This window comes from Ambystoma mexicanum, chromosome 10 (genome assembly GCF_040938575.1).
Source record: "Ambystoma mexicanum isolate Mex_15411 chromosome 10, UKY_AmexF1_1, whole genome shotgun sequence".
Lineage (NCBI taxonomy): Eukaryota > Metazoa > Chordata > Amphibia > Caudata > Ambystomatidae > Ambystoma > Ambystoma mexicanum.
The window spans coordinates 1,567,940,489-1,567,956,006 of record NC_090932.1 but is presented as its reverse complement, the minus strand read 5'-3'; the positions used below and the strand labels follow the sequence as shown (position 1 = coordinate 1,567,956,006).

Here is a 15,518-nt window from a genome sequence, read left to right as displayed (position 1 = left end):
CCACCTACGAAGAGGTCGAATCTTCAAGACATGTTGGCTGAAATCAAAAAAGGAATGTCGTCAATCTGATCAAGCAGGTGTGTTGGCAGTTGAGAAGAGGGTGGACGAGACCGAACATTCCTGAATGAGCAGGGGCATGGACAGGACAAGCTGGCTCGTAGGATAATGTCGCTTGAACAGCAAATGGAATTGATCTCCAATAATTGGGAAGATTTTGAAAGCCAATCTTAGAAGAATAATATCAGACTCTGGGGTATACCCTTTGTCGTGTCGAATGCAGAACTTGAGGATTATGTGCCGGCCATTTTTCAGCATCTGCTAAATGACTCCTCAGATGATAACGTCACACTGAACCGCACCTATAGTCTACACCTCCTATCAACAAAAGAAAAACCTACTTCCGGATGTGCTTACAAGGGTACACCTCTTCCCAACTAAACAGCGGATCATGAAGGCGACACACAGGCAAGAACCTGTCAAATTTCGAGACTACTGTTATGCTGTTTCAGGATGTGACCCAGGCGACCCTGATGAAACGGAAACGAATCCAACTGGTTAAGGTGGACTTTCCCATGTAGACTCCGATTCGATTATCAAGGCAAGTCTTGTATGTCCCGGGAGGAAGACATGGCAGACTTAATGGGGATGGGATGATACCCCGCAGGCAGTGTTCGTCTCACCGAATAGAAAGTTGGAGAACCGCCGGACTCAACTGGCTAAACTGGAAGGATTGCGACAGGCGGCGTCCTGCAAAGGGCAGAGGCTGTGGGCCTCAAAAGGCAGATGCCACTTGAAAAGGACTAGTCCTTTGCTTGGACGAGCTTGATCCATCCAGTGTATTCTGTATGAGTAAGGTGGGGTGGAGATCTCATAATAGGGGACTCACAGTGGGTTCAGTAGGTGGGGGCGGGGGGTTCTGCGGTTCCTCTAAATGGGAATGGTTATCATAGGAGTTAGGGTTGAAGGTGGTCAGGTTGGGGGTGGGGCTAGTGGGGAGGGCTAGGGCATTTGGCCCTATGAACCCAGGGACACGTTATAGGTCCTGGTTGGGACGGCGACAATGTATGTTGCTGGAAGGGGAGGGGGGTTTGTTGGCATGGCTGAGAACCCGTGGAACAATTGGATTGAGGGGCTAGGTGGAGCACAACAAATGAAGTCACAATCTTTTGAGAATGGCTGAAATAAAGAGGGTGACCCTGAATGTTCAGGGCTTGAATTCGCCTTTGAAGGGACAATCCACATTGAGACGTCTGGTGGAGTTGGAGGCATCAGTGTCCTTTGAGGAAACACACCTGCTTCCGAAAGAAGAGGTGTGGATGAGACAAAAGGGGTTCCCTTAACAGTTTTGTGCATCTAGTGGGACAAATAAGAGAAGGTTGGGATATTGATCGGCACCTCTCTCGAGTTTAGGAAGAAATTTACATTTATAAATGCTATGGGGTGATTCCTGGTGCTTAAAGGGACGTTAGTGGAGAAAATGTTTACATTTATTACAGTTTATGCTTCTAACGAGGGACAAAATCACTTCTTGGCTATGTTGCTCCGGAAAGGTTGGAAGCTAGTGTGAGGGACAGGTGGTGGTGGGAGGCGATTTCAACTGTGTGATGGACCCCACTTTAGATAAAACATTGGCCCCCACGAGTAGTGATGATGGATTCCGACAAGCCCTAGGGACATTTCTTAGGGATCTGGGCCTCATTGAAACCTGGAGGTTTTTTCACCATGACAACACCGGCCATTACTTGTCGGTGCATAAGGATTTTTGGCGGATCGATATGGTTCTGGTATCGGCGACGTTGATAGCACAAGCTCTCTCTTGAAATTGGGGTCTGTTATCTCATGGACCACGCCCCTGTTATTTTGCAGATTGAAATGCCCAAACCGAAGGGTGGAGAGAGGAAACAATGGAGGCTGAAACAAATGATCCTTAGCGAATCAGCGCGTGGGGAGCGTATAGAAAAGGTGATCATTAATTGCTTTACAGAAAATGTTACAGGGTAGATAGATTGGTGAGTGGTCTCTGATGTGGGTAAAGCAGTATTTAGGGGGGAATTTGTTACTCAGATAGGCCGCTGTTTGTGCTACAGAGATGTACAATGTGCTGCCTTAAAAAGGGCGGTGAAAGAAGCAGAAGCACTGCATAAAACCCGGCAATCACTTAAATCATTGCGGGCGATGAGAAAAATCTGACCACAACTGGAAGCCTTGTAGCGGATCGTTCAGTGCAAATATTTCTTCAGACAAAGCAGACATATTATGTGCCAGGGGTCAAAATCAATCGTTTTTTTGGTGACCAAGCTTAGGAAAAAGAGGACCCAAAATTATATAATGCAATTACGGAATGGAGCTGGCATGCCGAAAAGCGTGGAGGCGGACAATTTCTCCAGCATGGGGTCTGGCATGGATTCACATGCTCATGAATATTCCCCGTCGTCAGGCTGGGAGGATTCCCAGCCTGACGACGGGGAATATTCATGAGCATGTGAATCCATGCCAGACCCATGCTGGAGAACAACAGTTACAGGTAAGTAACTTGTTCCTTATAGATTATGTAACAAGTCTGTACATTCTCAATCATCCCGCTGAAAGCATGCAATTCGTAAGGGCAGTGGTCTGGGGGGCAGGCATCCCTCTCTAGGTGGCAACTAAGAATACCCTGGGGTATTGGGATCCAGTCTTAAGATTGAAGAAAATACCTCGGGCACTTTGGCGGTACAGTCCAATGGGCTATAACACTTTTCCCCAGGATGGACGAACACCTTCTAGGAACACTGGGAGGGGAGGTGTACAGCTCTAACTCGGCAAGATTTCTAACGGGAAGGGGTCTCGCAACGGTTTGAAGACTGCAATGGAAAAATTCCATATTCGTGAGGAAGAGCGGTTCAGGTATATACAGATAAGGTATTAGATTTCACAGAGAGGTGGTGAAGGAAGTGGGCACTCGGGCACTACTGGGCCTAGAGTTCACGGTACAAGAGGGATTGGAAGCAAGGCTCTAGCAGTTCTTGGATAAGACAGTCCTGGGAGATAGGCTACCATATATAGACAGATGGGAAAGGGACTTGGGACTAGTAATCAAAGAGGAAGAATGGGGCCAGATATGGGAAAGGGCGTGCAATACGTCAAGATGTACAGCCATTAAAGAATCAGCCTATATAATTTGTTATAGGTGGCATATGACCCCACAGCGTTTACACTAAATGAATGCTAAATGTTCACCTCTGTGCTCGAGGCGATGTGGGGGAATAAGAGATCTTGGTATCATGTGGTGGCCCTTCCAAGGGTGCCGTTCTTTTGGAAAGAAATCTTGAGGTACATTAAGGAAATAGTGGGGTTCAGCTCCCAGAGAACCCAAAGATGATTTTCTGGGTGCGACTGCAGAAGATATATATGCGGCAAGTGCGACCAAAGCGTAACCATATGTGCACTGGCACGTGGTGCCTATTTGAAGTTTCTCAAGGTGTGGTCTCCCTTTTTACGATCATGTAAGAGAAAGGGAACAGCTCCATAAACCGGGTGTGCTCAAGAGTTTCTCCAAATTGTGAGGTTTGGGGGGGGTGAGCATTCCGAGGACTGTTGCGGTGCAAGACGGTATAATGTATCATAGACTCATGCTATGCCACTATAGTTTTGTTGTTGTGGGGGTTTTGAAGTTTGTGTGGGGGGGGTTTTAAGTTTTTTAAAATACTTGTTGTCACTGGAGTAACATTAAGATTACAGCTATGCAATAGTTCTTCTGTGCTTATGCCGATGGTCGTTCAGTGAACTTAATGTGAACTATGGCTCTAGTGGTGCCACGATCGCCTACTGATGAGCCTCTCCACATTTAATTTGCTTAAGGGCCGGTGAGCAGTGGAGATTGCCTGCTGCTGGAATCATTAGCTCTTGTTTGCCAGTAAGCGTGACGGTGCTGGGCTGAGGCTCCACGGGGATGCAGCAGCTGAGTTGCGACTGTGGCTTTCTCTTTATTAGATCATTGTGGCGAATGTTTGCATCAATATATGGGGAGTTCCCAAAGCCCCTGCACGTAGATAAACGAACCTACTGCTCCTGAGAAGCGATGCAACATTTTGGAAATGTGTTTATTTTTTTTTATTTTTTTTGTTGCTGAGCTTTACATTTCTCCAAAGGCGCTTTTAGACTTCGCCACCTGAAAGCTGATTGCCAATTTGTTTTTCAGTGGTGATAAAGGTTTTAACTTCCTTTTTTCCATTATAAAATTGTGCAACACTCCAGTGCAGTGATTTTCTTACGTAGGAATAGGATTAGCCAGCCCCTCTACTCCTTTCGATGAACTTGCCCGTATTCTTGTAGTCACGGCTCCCTCGCTGCGCTTTCTCCTCAGCTCGCAGCCTACCAGGGTCTCGGCGTGCCATTCTCCCTGGCCTGGTTCTTGCAGCTCTCTCTCAGCTGCTCCTCCATCTCACCATCCAGCTCATTTATTTATTTTGTCATTTGTAAAGCGCACCTAAACCTGAGGTACCTGGCTGCTGGTTTTTGGAAAGACAGTACAGCATAAGTAACATACATACATGCGTAACAAATCAGACTAATGTATACGGTTAACAGTTCTGGTCATAGTGGTTATTTCATGAGGATTGTAAGAGAAAGCTACTTTAGCCGCTCCTGTGTGAATAGCAACGTTTTTAGGCTTCTGATCTTAACTGTAATGGAAGGGAGTTCCAGTGTTTAGCAGCTACCACTGGGAAGCTACGACCCCCTGCTTTTTGCCGTTTGAATCTGGGTATGGTGAGTAAGTGCAAATGGGCTGAGTGAGTGAGTGGGTCTATTAAATTCGGTTTGGTGAATTTGTTGGGTAAGTATTTAGGGGCTGTATTGGACAGTCATTTGTGTGTCAAGGAGAGGGTTTGTAGGCATTCAGTCTCGCTATAGTGATATGTTCATTTTTTGGAATGTAGAGGGCTGCTCTTGGAGCATTATTTTGAATCACCTGAAGTTTTTTGATGTTGCGGGTGTTAGAGCCTGCATAGAGGGCATTGCAATAGTCTATCCTGGATAGGATGAGAGCTCTGGCAAGCGCACTACTACTGTCTGTTGACAGGAAGGGTCTGCAGGCATTGATGAGTTTTGAGATGTAAGCTGCCACCGATGCCATAGCATTGACCTGTCTAGTTAAGGTTAGTGCTAAATCAAGGAAAATCCCCAGGGTTTTTACTTCCTTGGAGACATTTATAGTGATCCCATCAATTACGAAGGACTTGAAGGAGTCGCAGAGTTTGTTTACATGGTTTTATGAGCCTATGAGGAGTAGCTCTGTTTTTTTGTCATTGAAGCAAAGGTCAGGCTGAACCATCCAAGCCTGGATTGTTGGGTACATTCAGTGGGCTTCATTACGACTATGGCGGGTGTCGTGCCGGTAATTACTAGCACACCTGCCGCCGGAGTAGTTTTTATTCCAGCACCCGGCAATGGGTAATTACCGGGGCATTCCGGTCCCGCCGGACCCGGTAATTGCCCATTGCTGGGTGCCGGTATTTATTACTCCGCATTGAGCCTAATTGGGCTCGATGGGAATGGGGAGGCTGGTAGCGCCGGCACCAACAATAACGGTGCCGGCACTACCAGGTAGGTATGCTTGTGGGTGCCATTCCGCACGGCAGGTCGGAACTGCCGGGCTGACAGGCACCCGCAAGCAGACCTTGTAGTTTGCCGGTCCGGTAACTACGGTACCAGCAAGCTTACCGGTACCGTAGTTACTGGACCGGCAAATTGATGAGGCCCAGTGCTTTGCGAGCCTGTAATAGGGATGAGGTTTTGAGTATCATCTGCATAGTTAGTGTAGGTGATAAACAAGTCATCAAGAAGGTCGAATAGACGCTTGGTAATTGATATTGTAGTGTGTCCGGGAAACGCAAGAGCCTTGAGGAACTCCACAGGTGACTGAGGCGGGAGATGCTGCTGCGGCAGATGAGAAGACCCTCATAGTTCTGTTGGTTAGGAAGGACTGTGTCCAAAGTATGGCTTTGGTTGAGAAGTGGGCCACTAAATCAAAAGCTGCTGAGAGGTCCAATAGGAAGAGAAGCACTAGATTGCTGTTGTCTTTAATCTTGTCCAGTTGCATTTTTAGATCCAGGAGAGCTGGTTCAGTGCTATGCCCTGAGCGGAATCCCGATTGGCGAAGGCCTAGGAGGTTATTCGATTCCAGATGGTTTCGGATTTGCTGTCGACTAGTCTTTACAAGCCATAAAGACCGACACAGAGACGGCACGCTCCTGCCACTGCTGCATCATCATCATCATCGTCTGTCTTCCTTTCGTTCGTCCAGTGCAAAGCGGACAAGATCTCCCTCAATGAGGAGCACAGTCAGCGATACAGTGGTAAAGTGTACGGCCACATCTCCTCCAGGGGACTCCAGATTTCAAGTCCAGCCTTACTAAGAGACAAATCATCAAGATGCCTCGCTAGAAGGCTGCGGAGCCCACACTGGGCAGTTGCACGCCAGAGGCCTCTGGCAACTGGAAGAAAGGGACCTCCACATCAACATCTTGGAACTTCGGTCTGTGTACTGGGCTCTCAAGTCTTTTCTGCCGTCGTTGAAGGGCAAGGTGGTGAGGATCTTCAGACAACAACACCACCATGTTCTACATCCGGATGCAAGGAAGGACCTGCTCTCCGGCACTCTCCTAGGAGGCCCAGGATCTGTAGTGCTGGGCCATGCATCAGGACATGTTCTTTGTTCCATTTCACCTTCCGGGCATCAAGGACACCATTGCGGACTCGCTCAGCAGGGAGCTGCGTTCTTGACATGAGTGGGAACTTCGCCAGGACCAGGTGGACCTTCTGTTCGACAATTGGGGCCATCCTCAGATCGATGTCTTCGACGGCAGCAAACTCCAAGTGCCAGAGGTTCGCCAGCAGGTTTCCTCAGCCGAGAAGCATGAGGGACGCGTTCTTCTTCCCGTGGGAGGGATGGTTCTTGTAGGCTTTCCCTCCATTTCCACTCCTCCTACGTGTGATCCACAAACTCAGACAGTGCCACTGCAGGATAATACTCATCGCCCCAGCATGGCCACGACAAATCTGATACCCGGACCTACTGCGTCTGTCAGTGGCTGACACTGTTCCCGGACCTTCTCACGAGAGAAGGTTGGTGATTCTGTACCACGACCCGGAGTCGCTGAACCTGAGGGCATGGCTCCTGCAGCCCTAGAGTTTGGAGGTTATGCTTTACCAGCAGAATGTAAGGACATCCCAGCCAATTCCAGAGCCTCTTCAACGTTGAAGGGCTACGGCCATACATGGAAGCGCTTTTGCAAGTGGTGCCATAATCCGAAGATTACCCTTCTGCGTGCCAGAGCCCTGCAACTTCTACCTTACTTACTTTCCTTGGCCAAGGCAGGATTGGCTCACGCCTCTATCAATGTGCATCTCTCTGCCATATCCAGATACACCAGATCCCTTGTTAGACCTTTGCTGTGCTCACACAGACTCATCAAGGAGTTCCTCAAGGGACTCTTCAGGACTTTTCCACCAGTGAAGGCTCCTGTCCCAACTTGAGAGGTCAATGTAGTGCTAACTAAGCTCATGGGAGCTCCTTTTGAACCTATGCATCTAGTCCTCCTCAGGTTTCTCTCGTGGAAGACCGCGTTCTTCGTGGCTATCCACTCGGGCTGGTGGGGCAGGGAGATCAAGGCTCTGTCTTGCAAACAGCCTTACTTGTCTTTCCACGCTTCATGGGTGGTACTGCGTACGCACCCCATCGTTATGCCAAACGTGCCATCAGAATTCCACCTCAACAAACCTTTGGTGTTACCTGTGTTCTTCCTGAATCCGTCCTCACCAGCGGAAAGGGCCTTGCATTCGCTGGACGTTGCTCGTTCCTTGAAGTTCTACGTGGCACGTACAAAGAATGTTCAGAAGACTTCAGTTGTTCTTCAACTTTGGACCTGTAAATCATGGAAAGGCCTTATCAAAGCCTTCCATCTCCAGATGGCTCTTTGGCTGCATCATGCACTGTCATCAACTGGCTAGCAGGCCGCTACCAGGCTGGCCGAAAGCCCACTCCACCAGAACCATTGCACCAATGACAGTTTCTTTCTCGTGTGCCCATGCTCGATATCTGCATGGCTGCTACATGGAAGTCCACGCTCACACCTTCACGAGCTTCTACTGCGTCGACGGAGATTCCAGGGAGGAGTCCCGATTTGGCCAAGTGGTGCTACACAGCCTGTTTGTTTGAGGTGAGTCTTTTCTAGAGGTGAGTTTTTATTGCTTCTGTTGAGCCTTGCCACCTCCTGTGGTTGTGTTTATGTACTGCTGGTTAATCGTTATTCATGAGCATTTGAATCCATGCCAGACCCCATGCTGGAGAAGGTTTAAGTTACTTACATGTAACTATTGTCTCCATCATCGGTCTAGCATGGATTCACATGCAAACCCACCCTCCCTCTCCTCTGTGCCCCTTCCTGGTTCATACTGCCTCTTTACATGCTTACCAAATGTGAAGATGGCCACCAGGGGTGGAGCTTAGGGAGGGGACCGTCATTGGAGAGGGCAGTATGACCCAAAGGACATTGATTGATTTAGAGGCGAAATACAGTTTTAAAGTGAAAGAGTAACTGGTTTTTCTTTTACTGAGGATTCCCAGGCTGACAACTGGGAATATTCATGAGCATTTGAAGCCATGCCAGACCCATGCTGGAGAGCAATAGTTACAGGTAAGTAACTAAGTGCCAAGGATGAGTATACTCATCCTTTTTACATAGACTTCAATAATAGCCAGGCACTTAAGGGGTTAAACCTTCTGCTCTAGATTTGTGTGTATATGACTTTACCAAAGTGTACATTTTTCAGTATATCAGTGTGGTGTATTTTCTCGAATTGTTTTTTTTTTATATTTATTTTTTTATTGTGTGTGGACTAATTGTACCTCTTTGTCGACCTACTCTCTCCCTACCTGAGAGTTAAGCCTGGTTGCTCTGCTCACGCTACCCACGTTTGAGAGGTTTGGCTGCCTTTTTTGTCAGGTGTTTTAGCCCTCACCCGGCGATTCGTTGTTGTAGCATCCTTAACAAACGATGGTACAGAAACTGCCTTATTCAGTCTCAGTTGATGTCAATGGAAGGAAAGTAGCAAAAAGAAAATATGTCCTAACCTTTATCTATATGTATGGCTAGATCATCAATGGTTTACGGCACTTCGACATCCAATACCAAGGCGACCCCGAGCTCCAACCAATCCGAAGCTTTGAAAATGCCACACTTGTGCGCTTGTTGTTCCGACTCTCGAGTGCATTAAATGAAAGGGTAAGTTGAATGAGCATGACCAGGAGATGATTTGCATACAATCGTATGTGTTTTGGTTTGAGTGTGTCCTTTTTTCTGTTTTATTGTTCTGTAAAGGTTGCAGTTTACATTGTTCTGAATATTCCTATAAACCCATTATACAATAAAAGTACTTAAGAGATTCTTGCCCAACATACTGTGGATAATGTGCCCAAGCCGTTACAATGCTTTTTGAACTCTGAGTATGAAATAGTATCTGATGATTGAGCAATATGGTTGGTCAAATAACATGTGAGTCTGCAATAAAACCTTTTTACCCCCCCTACCCCCAAGTTCATGTTTGGAAAGCTGGTTTTAAACATGCTTGATAATGTTCTGTGAAATGATTGAACATAAATGATTTATGTTCAATTTGGTATTCTTAACTGTGAATTAGGGTATTTTCTTACCAGTTATTTGTTGTGTACATGTGTACATGCAACTAAGCTGCAACCATGTTGACACTGATGTATGCTTTTATGAAGTCTAAAGGAACTTGGAGACTCATTCACATTTTGGCGGTAATTCGGCAGTAAATATGCAGAATTACCCCCAAAATCGGTTATCGCCAGTCAGTCCTGTAAACTTGCCACAGAATTTTGAGTGGTGGTATTTCTGGAGTCCATTGGACTCCACAGGGATTGTGGCAGATTTACCATAAAATGTAATTCAAGGGGATTGGGTCCTCCGACGTATTCCATATCTATGACAGGTAATGTCCACAGCTGTGCTGCTTCATTAATTCTTCGGCGTCTGTGTCCTGCGTCGATGACGTCGATGCGCCGTCCCCGAGGACCTCCTCCGACGGCCGATGTCACCCGATGTGATAAGTAGGATGCACGACGCCCATAGCCTCAGTTGTAGTTTTTTCCCCCAGAACGTGTGCCACCAGTTTTCTGCCAGTCAGACACACAAGGCCTTGCGGAACGCAAGCTGCAATCGCAAAAGAAATTCTGCAGCGGGGAAGGTAGGGAGGGAGCGATATGGACTACGTCGTCGGACCATCTCATCGAAAGAACGTTACCAGGTAAGAAAGTAACTTGTTCTTCGAGGGGATTGGGTCCTCCGACGTATTCCATATCTATGACAGACTCCCAAAGCAGTACCAAGCAAGGAGGTGGGAAAAGAATTTAGAACACAAATTTAGCATGCCCAATCAAATTGCGGAATAAAGGACTGCCTTGCCAAAGGCCAGATCCTGCCCTCGGATGGAATCGAGGGAGTAGTGACGTACAAAAGTATGTACTGAAGCCCAGGTGGCTGCATCACAGATGTGACAAATAGGAACACCCCTCTGCAGGGCAGACGCAGCCACTCCCGTGGTAGAAAGAGCCCGCAAGCCAGCCGGAGGGTCCTTATCCGCCAAGCGGTAACACTCGGAGATAGCTAAAATAATCCAACGAGACAGTCTGTTTCGTCACAGCTTGTCCCAAACGCTTTCCAGCGTAACCAATGAAAAGTTGATCGTCCACTCTGACCCGGGACATGCGCGAAATATAAAAGCTCAACGCTCTCCTAGGTTCAAGCCTATGGAGCCTCTCCTCATCCTTAGGAGATGAGGAGGATAGAACGCCGGAAGAACAACCTTCTGGCTCAAATGAAATTCCGAAACCACCTTCGGAAGAAAAGGACGAACTCTAAGGACAACCCTGTCCTTATGAAACACAGTGAAGGGTGGCTCAACTGAAAGTGCCTGTAACTCACTCACTCTGCGAGCGGAAGTAACCACAACCAAAAACACAGTTTTCAGAGTTAACAGTCTCAAAGGGCAAGAATGCAAAGGCTCAAACAGAGCACCCATAAGAAACTTAAGGACAATGTTCAAATCCCAACCGGGCACCAGGAAAGGTGACGGAGGGAACACATTAGTAAGCCCTTTCAAAAACTGAGAAATTAAAGGAATCTTAAAATAGGAACATTCTTCAGACGAGCGCTTAAATATGGACAGCGCTGTCAGGTAAACTTTAATGGTCCCCACTTGCAAGCCCCTGTGGGCCAAGGAAAGCAAAAAAGACAGAACCATGGGAATGTCACATTCAAAAGGATCCACATTCTTAACTCTGCACCAGTCGCAGAACTTTCTCCAATGGCAACGGTACAGAGACTTTGTTGGCGGCCGCCTGGCCGAGAGCAACACCTCCATCAAGTCTTCAGGGAGGTCCCAATCCTTATACCTCAACCTTTCAGAAGCCAAGCGTGAAGGTTGAGGGTTCTGACCTCTGGATGGAGAACCTTACCCCTCCACCCCCCGTGAGAGCAGATTGTCTCGGTAGGGAAGACGACGTGGAGGTCAGATGGACAAGTCGAGAAGGTCCTGGTACCACGTCCTCCGGGCCCACGCCGGAGCAATGAGGATCATCCGGGAACCGAACCTCCGTACCCTTTGCAGTACTTACGGGATGACGGGGACTGGTTGAAACGCGTAGAGCAGTGGGAATGACCACTCCACCACGAACGCGTCTCCTAAGGCTGCTTTTGGAGGAAATTCCCGCAAGCAGAACCTTTCGCACTTCCGGTTGACACTGGAGGCGAAGAGATCCACTTGAGGGGTCCCCCAAAGGGCGAAGATCTCCAGGAGAATCTCCTGAGCCAGCTCCGACTCATGAGAGATCATGCTCTGCCTGCTCAGAGCGTCCGCCGTTTCGTTGTCTCCAGCCAGATGAACAGCCGAGATCGAAACTTCCTGCTGGATGGCCCAGAACTCGAGCTGCATCACCTCCCTGCACAGAGGAAGTGACCCTGCCCCCCCCTTTTTGTTGAGGTAGTGCATGGCCACCGTGTAGTCCGGTAGAATCAGGACACTCTTTCCTCGCGCAGTCGGCAGAAAAGCCTTCAGGGCAAGCCTGACGGCCCTCAGCTCCAAATGATTGATATGGAGTCTGGACTCCGACGGAGACCAACAACCGCTGACTGTCAACTCGTTGGCATGAGCTCACCATCCCGTGAGGGATGCGTCCGTCACGATCGTCACCTCTGGCCAGGGCAGCCAAAATGGGGCCCCCTTCATCAGATTGCCTTCGACGGCCCACCACAGAAGGCCCTGGGCGACCAAGGGCGGCACCTGAACAGGGTCCGACAGCCTGCCGGAGGACTGAGACTACTGGAGCTTGAGTGCCCACTGCAAAGATCTCATCCGCAGACGAGCCCTTGGCACCAGAAGAATGCAGGATGCCATGAGGCCGAGCAGTCTCAAGAACTCAGACGCTGGGAGATTCTGGGCAAGTTGAAACTTGTGCACCATCTGCTGAATGTGAAGAGCCCTCACCTGGGGGGGGGAAACGCTGCCCCAGGGATTTGTCGAGCACTGCTCTGATGTACTGGAGCCGCTACGTTGGTGTCAAATGGGACTTCTTTAAATTGAGGGAGAAGCCCAGCTTGTGAAGGGAGTGGCAGTTGACGGACAGATGATCCAGGACTTGCTCGGGAGAGCTCCCCCTGATCAACCAATCGTCCAGGTAGGGGTAGACGTGAATCTCCCCTTTCCTGAGATGCGCTGCCACCATCACCATGAGCTTGGTGAAAACCCTCGGGGCAGAGGTCAATCCGAACGGCAGGACCCGAAATTGAAAGTGCGAGTCGCCATCCGCGAACCTCAGGTACTTGTGCTTGGGATGGATCGGCACCTGGAATTAAGCGTCCTTGAGGTCGAGAGACAACAACCAGTCCTGAAGTTGAAGGGCCTGGAGGACTTGAGAGAGAGTAACCATCTTGAACTTGTCCTTCCTGAGGAGTTTGTTCAAACCGTGCAAGTCCATGATTGGTCTCAATCCCCCGTCTTTCTTTGAAATCAAAAAATAAGGGGAATACCATCCCCAGTCCTATGGCGCCCTTTTCCAGCAGGGCTTGAATTTCCTGCGCAAGGAGTGGATCCGGACTCTTCAAAGAGGTTCCCAGGTGGATTGTCGTGAGGCCTCTGCCGAAAGGGAAGACAGTAGCTGTGGGTTATGATCTCCAGAACCCACACATCTGAAGTAATGGCTCGCCACTCTACAAGATGCTGCGCCAGCCTTCCCCCAACCGGCGAACCATGGGACCTGGCCTCATGACTGAGTGGTAGCGGCTGCGGCGTTGCCTGAGGGCAAAGAGGCAACTGCCCGAGCAGCCTTGGCACCTTGAGTACCCTTGTTTCCACCTCTGGCACTCTTACAGTTGCCTCTTCGACTGCTAGCTCCTCTCGCTTTGCTGAAGGACGAGTAATAGCGAAAGGAACCTCCCCTCCATTGCTGTCCCCTAGGACGAAAAGGCGGAGGTTGCCGAACTGCAGCACCCAACGACTTCTCTGCAGCTTTGGAGGTCTGCAACCTCTCGAGGCTCTAGTCAGCCTTGCTGCCAAAAAGATGTTCACCGTCAAAGGGCATGTTGAGGAGCCGGGACTGCACATCAGGAGCGAACCCAGACTTCCGCAACCACGGAAACCTGCGTATTATAGTGCTCGCCGCCATGGACCGGTTGACACAATCTGCCATGTCCAAACCCGACTGAACGGCCTCACACATGGCATCCTTGCCATCCTGAACCATAGCAAGGAACCCATCCCGTTCGTCCCCTTCGGGAATATGTTCAGCCGCTAATGCAACACAGTTCCACAGAGTGCGTGTGAAACGAGACAAGGCACATATGGAGTTGGCCGCCTGAAGCGCCATACCCCCTGAAGAAAACACTTTCTTCACCCAGCCATCAAAACGTTTGTCGTCCCTATCCGGAGGAATGGTAGGATACGACGCCTGCTTTGCCGGGGCCGTAGCCGCCTGCACCACCAAACTCTCCGGAGTGGGGTGCCTGAACAAGTAGCAGGGGTCGCTACTGGCTGGATGGTATTTTCGCGACAAAGACTTGCCCACTGTCCAAGCCGCCGCCGCCACCCTTGTCTGCAGAGCCATATGAAATCGCAATACCGGGCCAGTGGGGGGACCAAGATCAAGGATGTCCGTGAGATCATCCTGAACAAACTCCCCTGGGGGAACCGACCAACCCAAGTACTCGGTGACCCGAGACATAAGGCACCGATATGAAGAATCGCCATGAATGCCAGGCTCCGGCCTACAAAACCCCACCTTCGGAGAGGTGTCCAGTCCACTGGCATCATGCAGTGACTGCTTCAAGTCATCAAACTGACTATGGCCCGAGATAAGCTCATCTGGTACCGTAAACGGAACCAAGCCTTCATCAGAGCCTTCATCACCCTCTGAAATGTACTCCAGTCGGTGAGAGGAAGACATCTGGGGACCAAAGCTGTGCCTGACCTTAGCCAGAGCCTTTCTAGGGGCTAACCCCGTGCCACGGGGCCCCTCCGACACCACCGCCTCGAAAGGCGCTGTGGGCGCCGAACGAGTCGGCGTCGAGAGAATCAGCGTCGACGTCAGCTGCAGCGCCGCCAGCATCGACGGCGTCGACGCAGGCCTCGAAGCCAGAGCTCCGAGCGTGTCTCTTGACGACCTAGATGCCAACAGCGTCGACGACCCCCTCGGAGGCGGAGCCTCGAGAGAAATCGTCAACGACCTCGGCGCCACAGGCGTCAACGTCTTCTTCGAAGACGGCACAGGATCACGCGGTCTCGAGCGCGTCGAGGACCGGGACCTGGAACGGGCATAACGAGAACGGCTACTCTTGTCCGAGCGGGACCTCTCCCGCGAGCCGTGCCGACCACCCGAGCCCGAAGGCGTACGAGCGGTGTCTCAACCGGTGCCGACCGACCCCACTCGGAGGCGCGGACCGGCCGGTGCCCTGCGATTCAAGAATCGCTAGCATCTGCTTCCCGAAGGAAGCCAATTCCTCTGGTGTCGCTTGCATGGTGGGATAAGCGACCCGCCGACGGGAGGCGTCCTCAGAAGACCGATGCCGGCGCTTCCTGGAATGCGTTGAAGAGGCAGAGGAGTGGTGAGACCGATTCCTGGAAGGAGACCCACTGGACTTCCGACGATGATGCGGAGAGTTGCCACTCGAGTCATCCGTCGAAAGCCCCGAAGACCTCGACTTCCGGGACTTAGTCACCCGACCTATAAAACAGCTTCTTCTTGCGTTCCTGCAACGCCTTGGCCGTGAGCGACTGGCAGTCGGCAGTCGTCCGTATCGTGGGCCTCCCCGAGACACCAGAGGCAGGCGTCGTGCGAATCCGTGACCGACTCTTGGACCCACAGTCCCCGCATTTCTTGAAGCCCGGACGCGGGGTTGAAGACGAAGTAGACATCGCCACGAACAGGTCTTCACAAAAAACCGAACAGGTTCAACGAACCG

General features: G+C 50.1%; 1 protein-coding gene across 4 annotated transcripts in view; it reads left to right on the top strand.

Annotated features, from left to right (window-relative positions):
- SMPD4 (sphingomyelin phosphodiesterase 4) overlaps positions 1-15,518 on the top strand; it is a 669,498-nt gene that overhangs the window by 631,105 nt on the left and 22,875 nt on the right. For all 4 annotated transcript variants that reach the window (XM_069619878.1, XM_069619877.1, XM_069619876.1 and 1 more), the window contains one exon: positions 9,138-9,266. In XM_069619878.1, the coding sequence (XP_069475979.1) occupies positions 9,138-9,266 (129 nt within the window). The remainder of the gene's footprint in view (positions 1-9,137; positions 9,267-15,518) is intronic.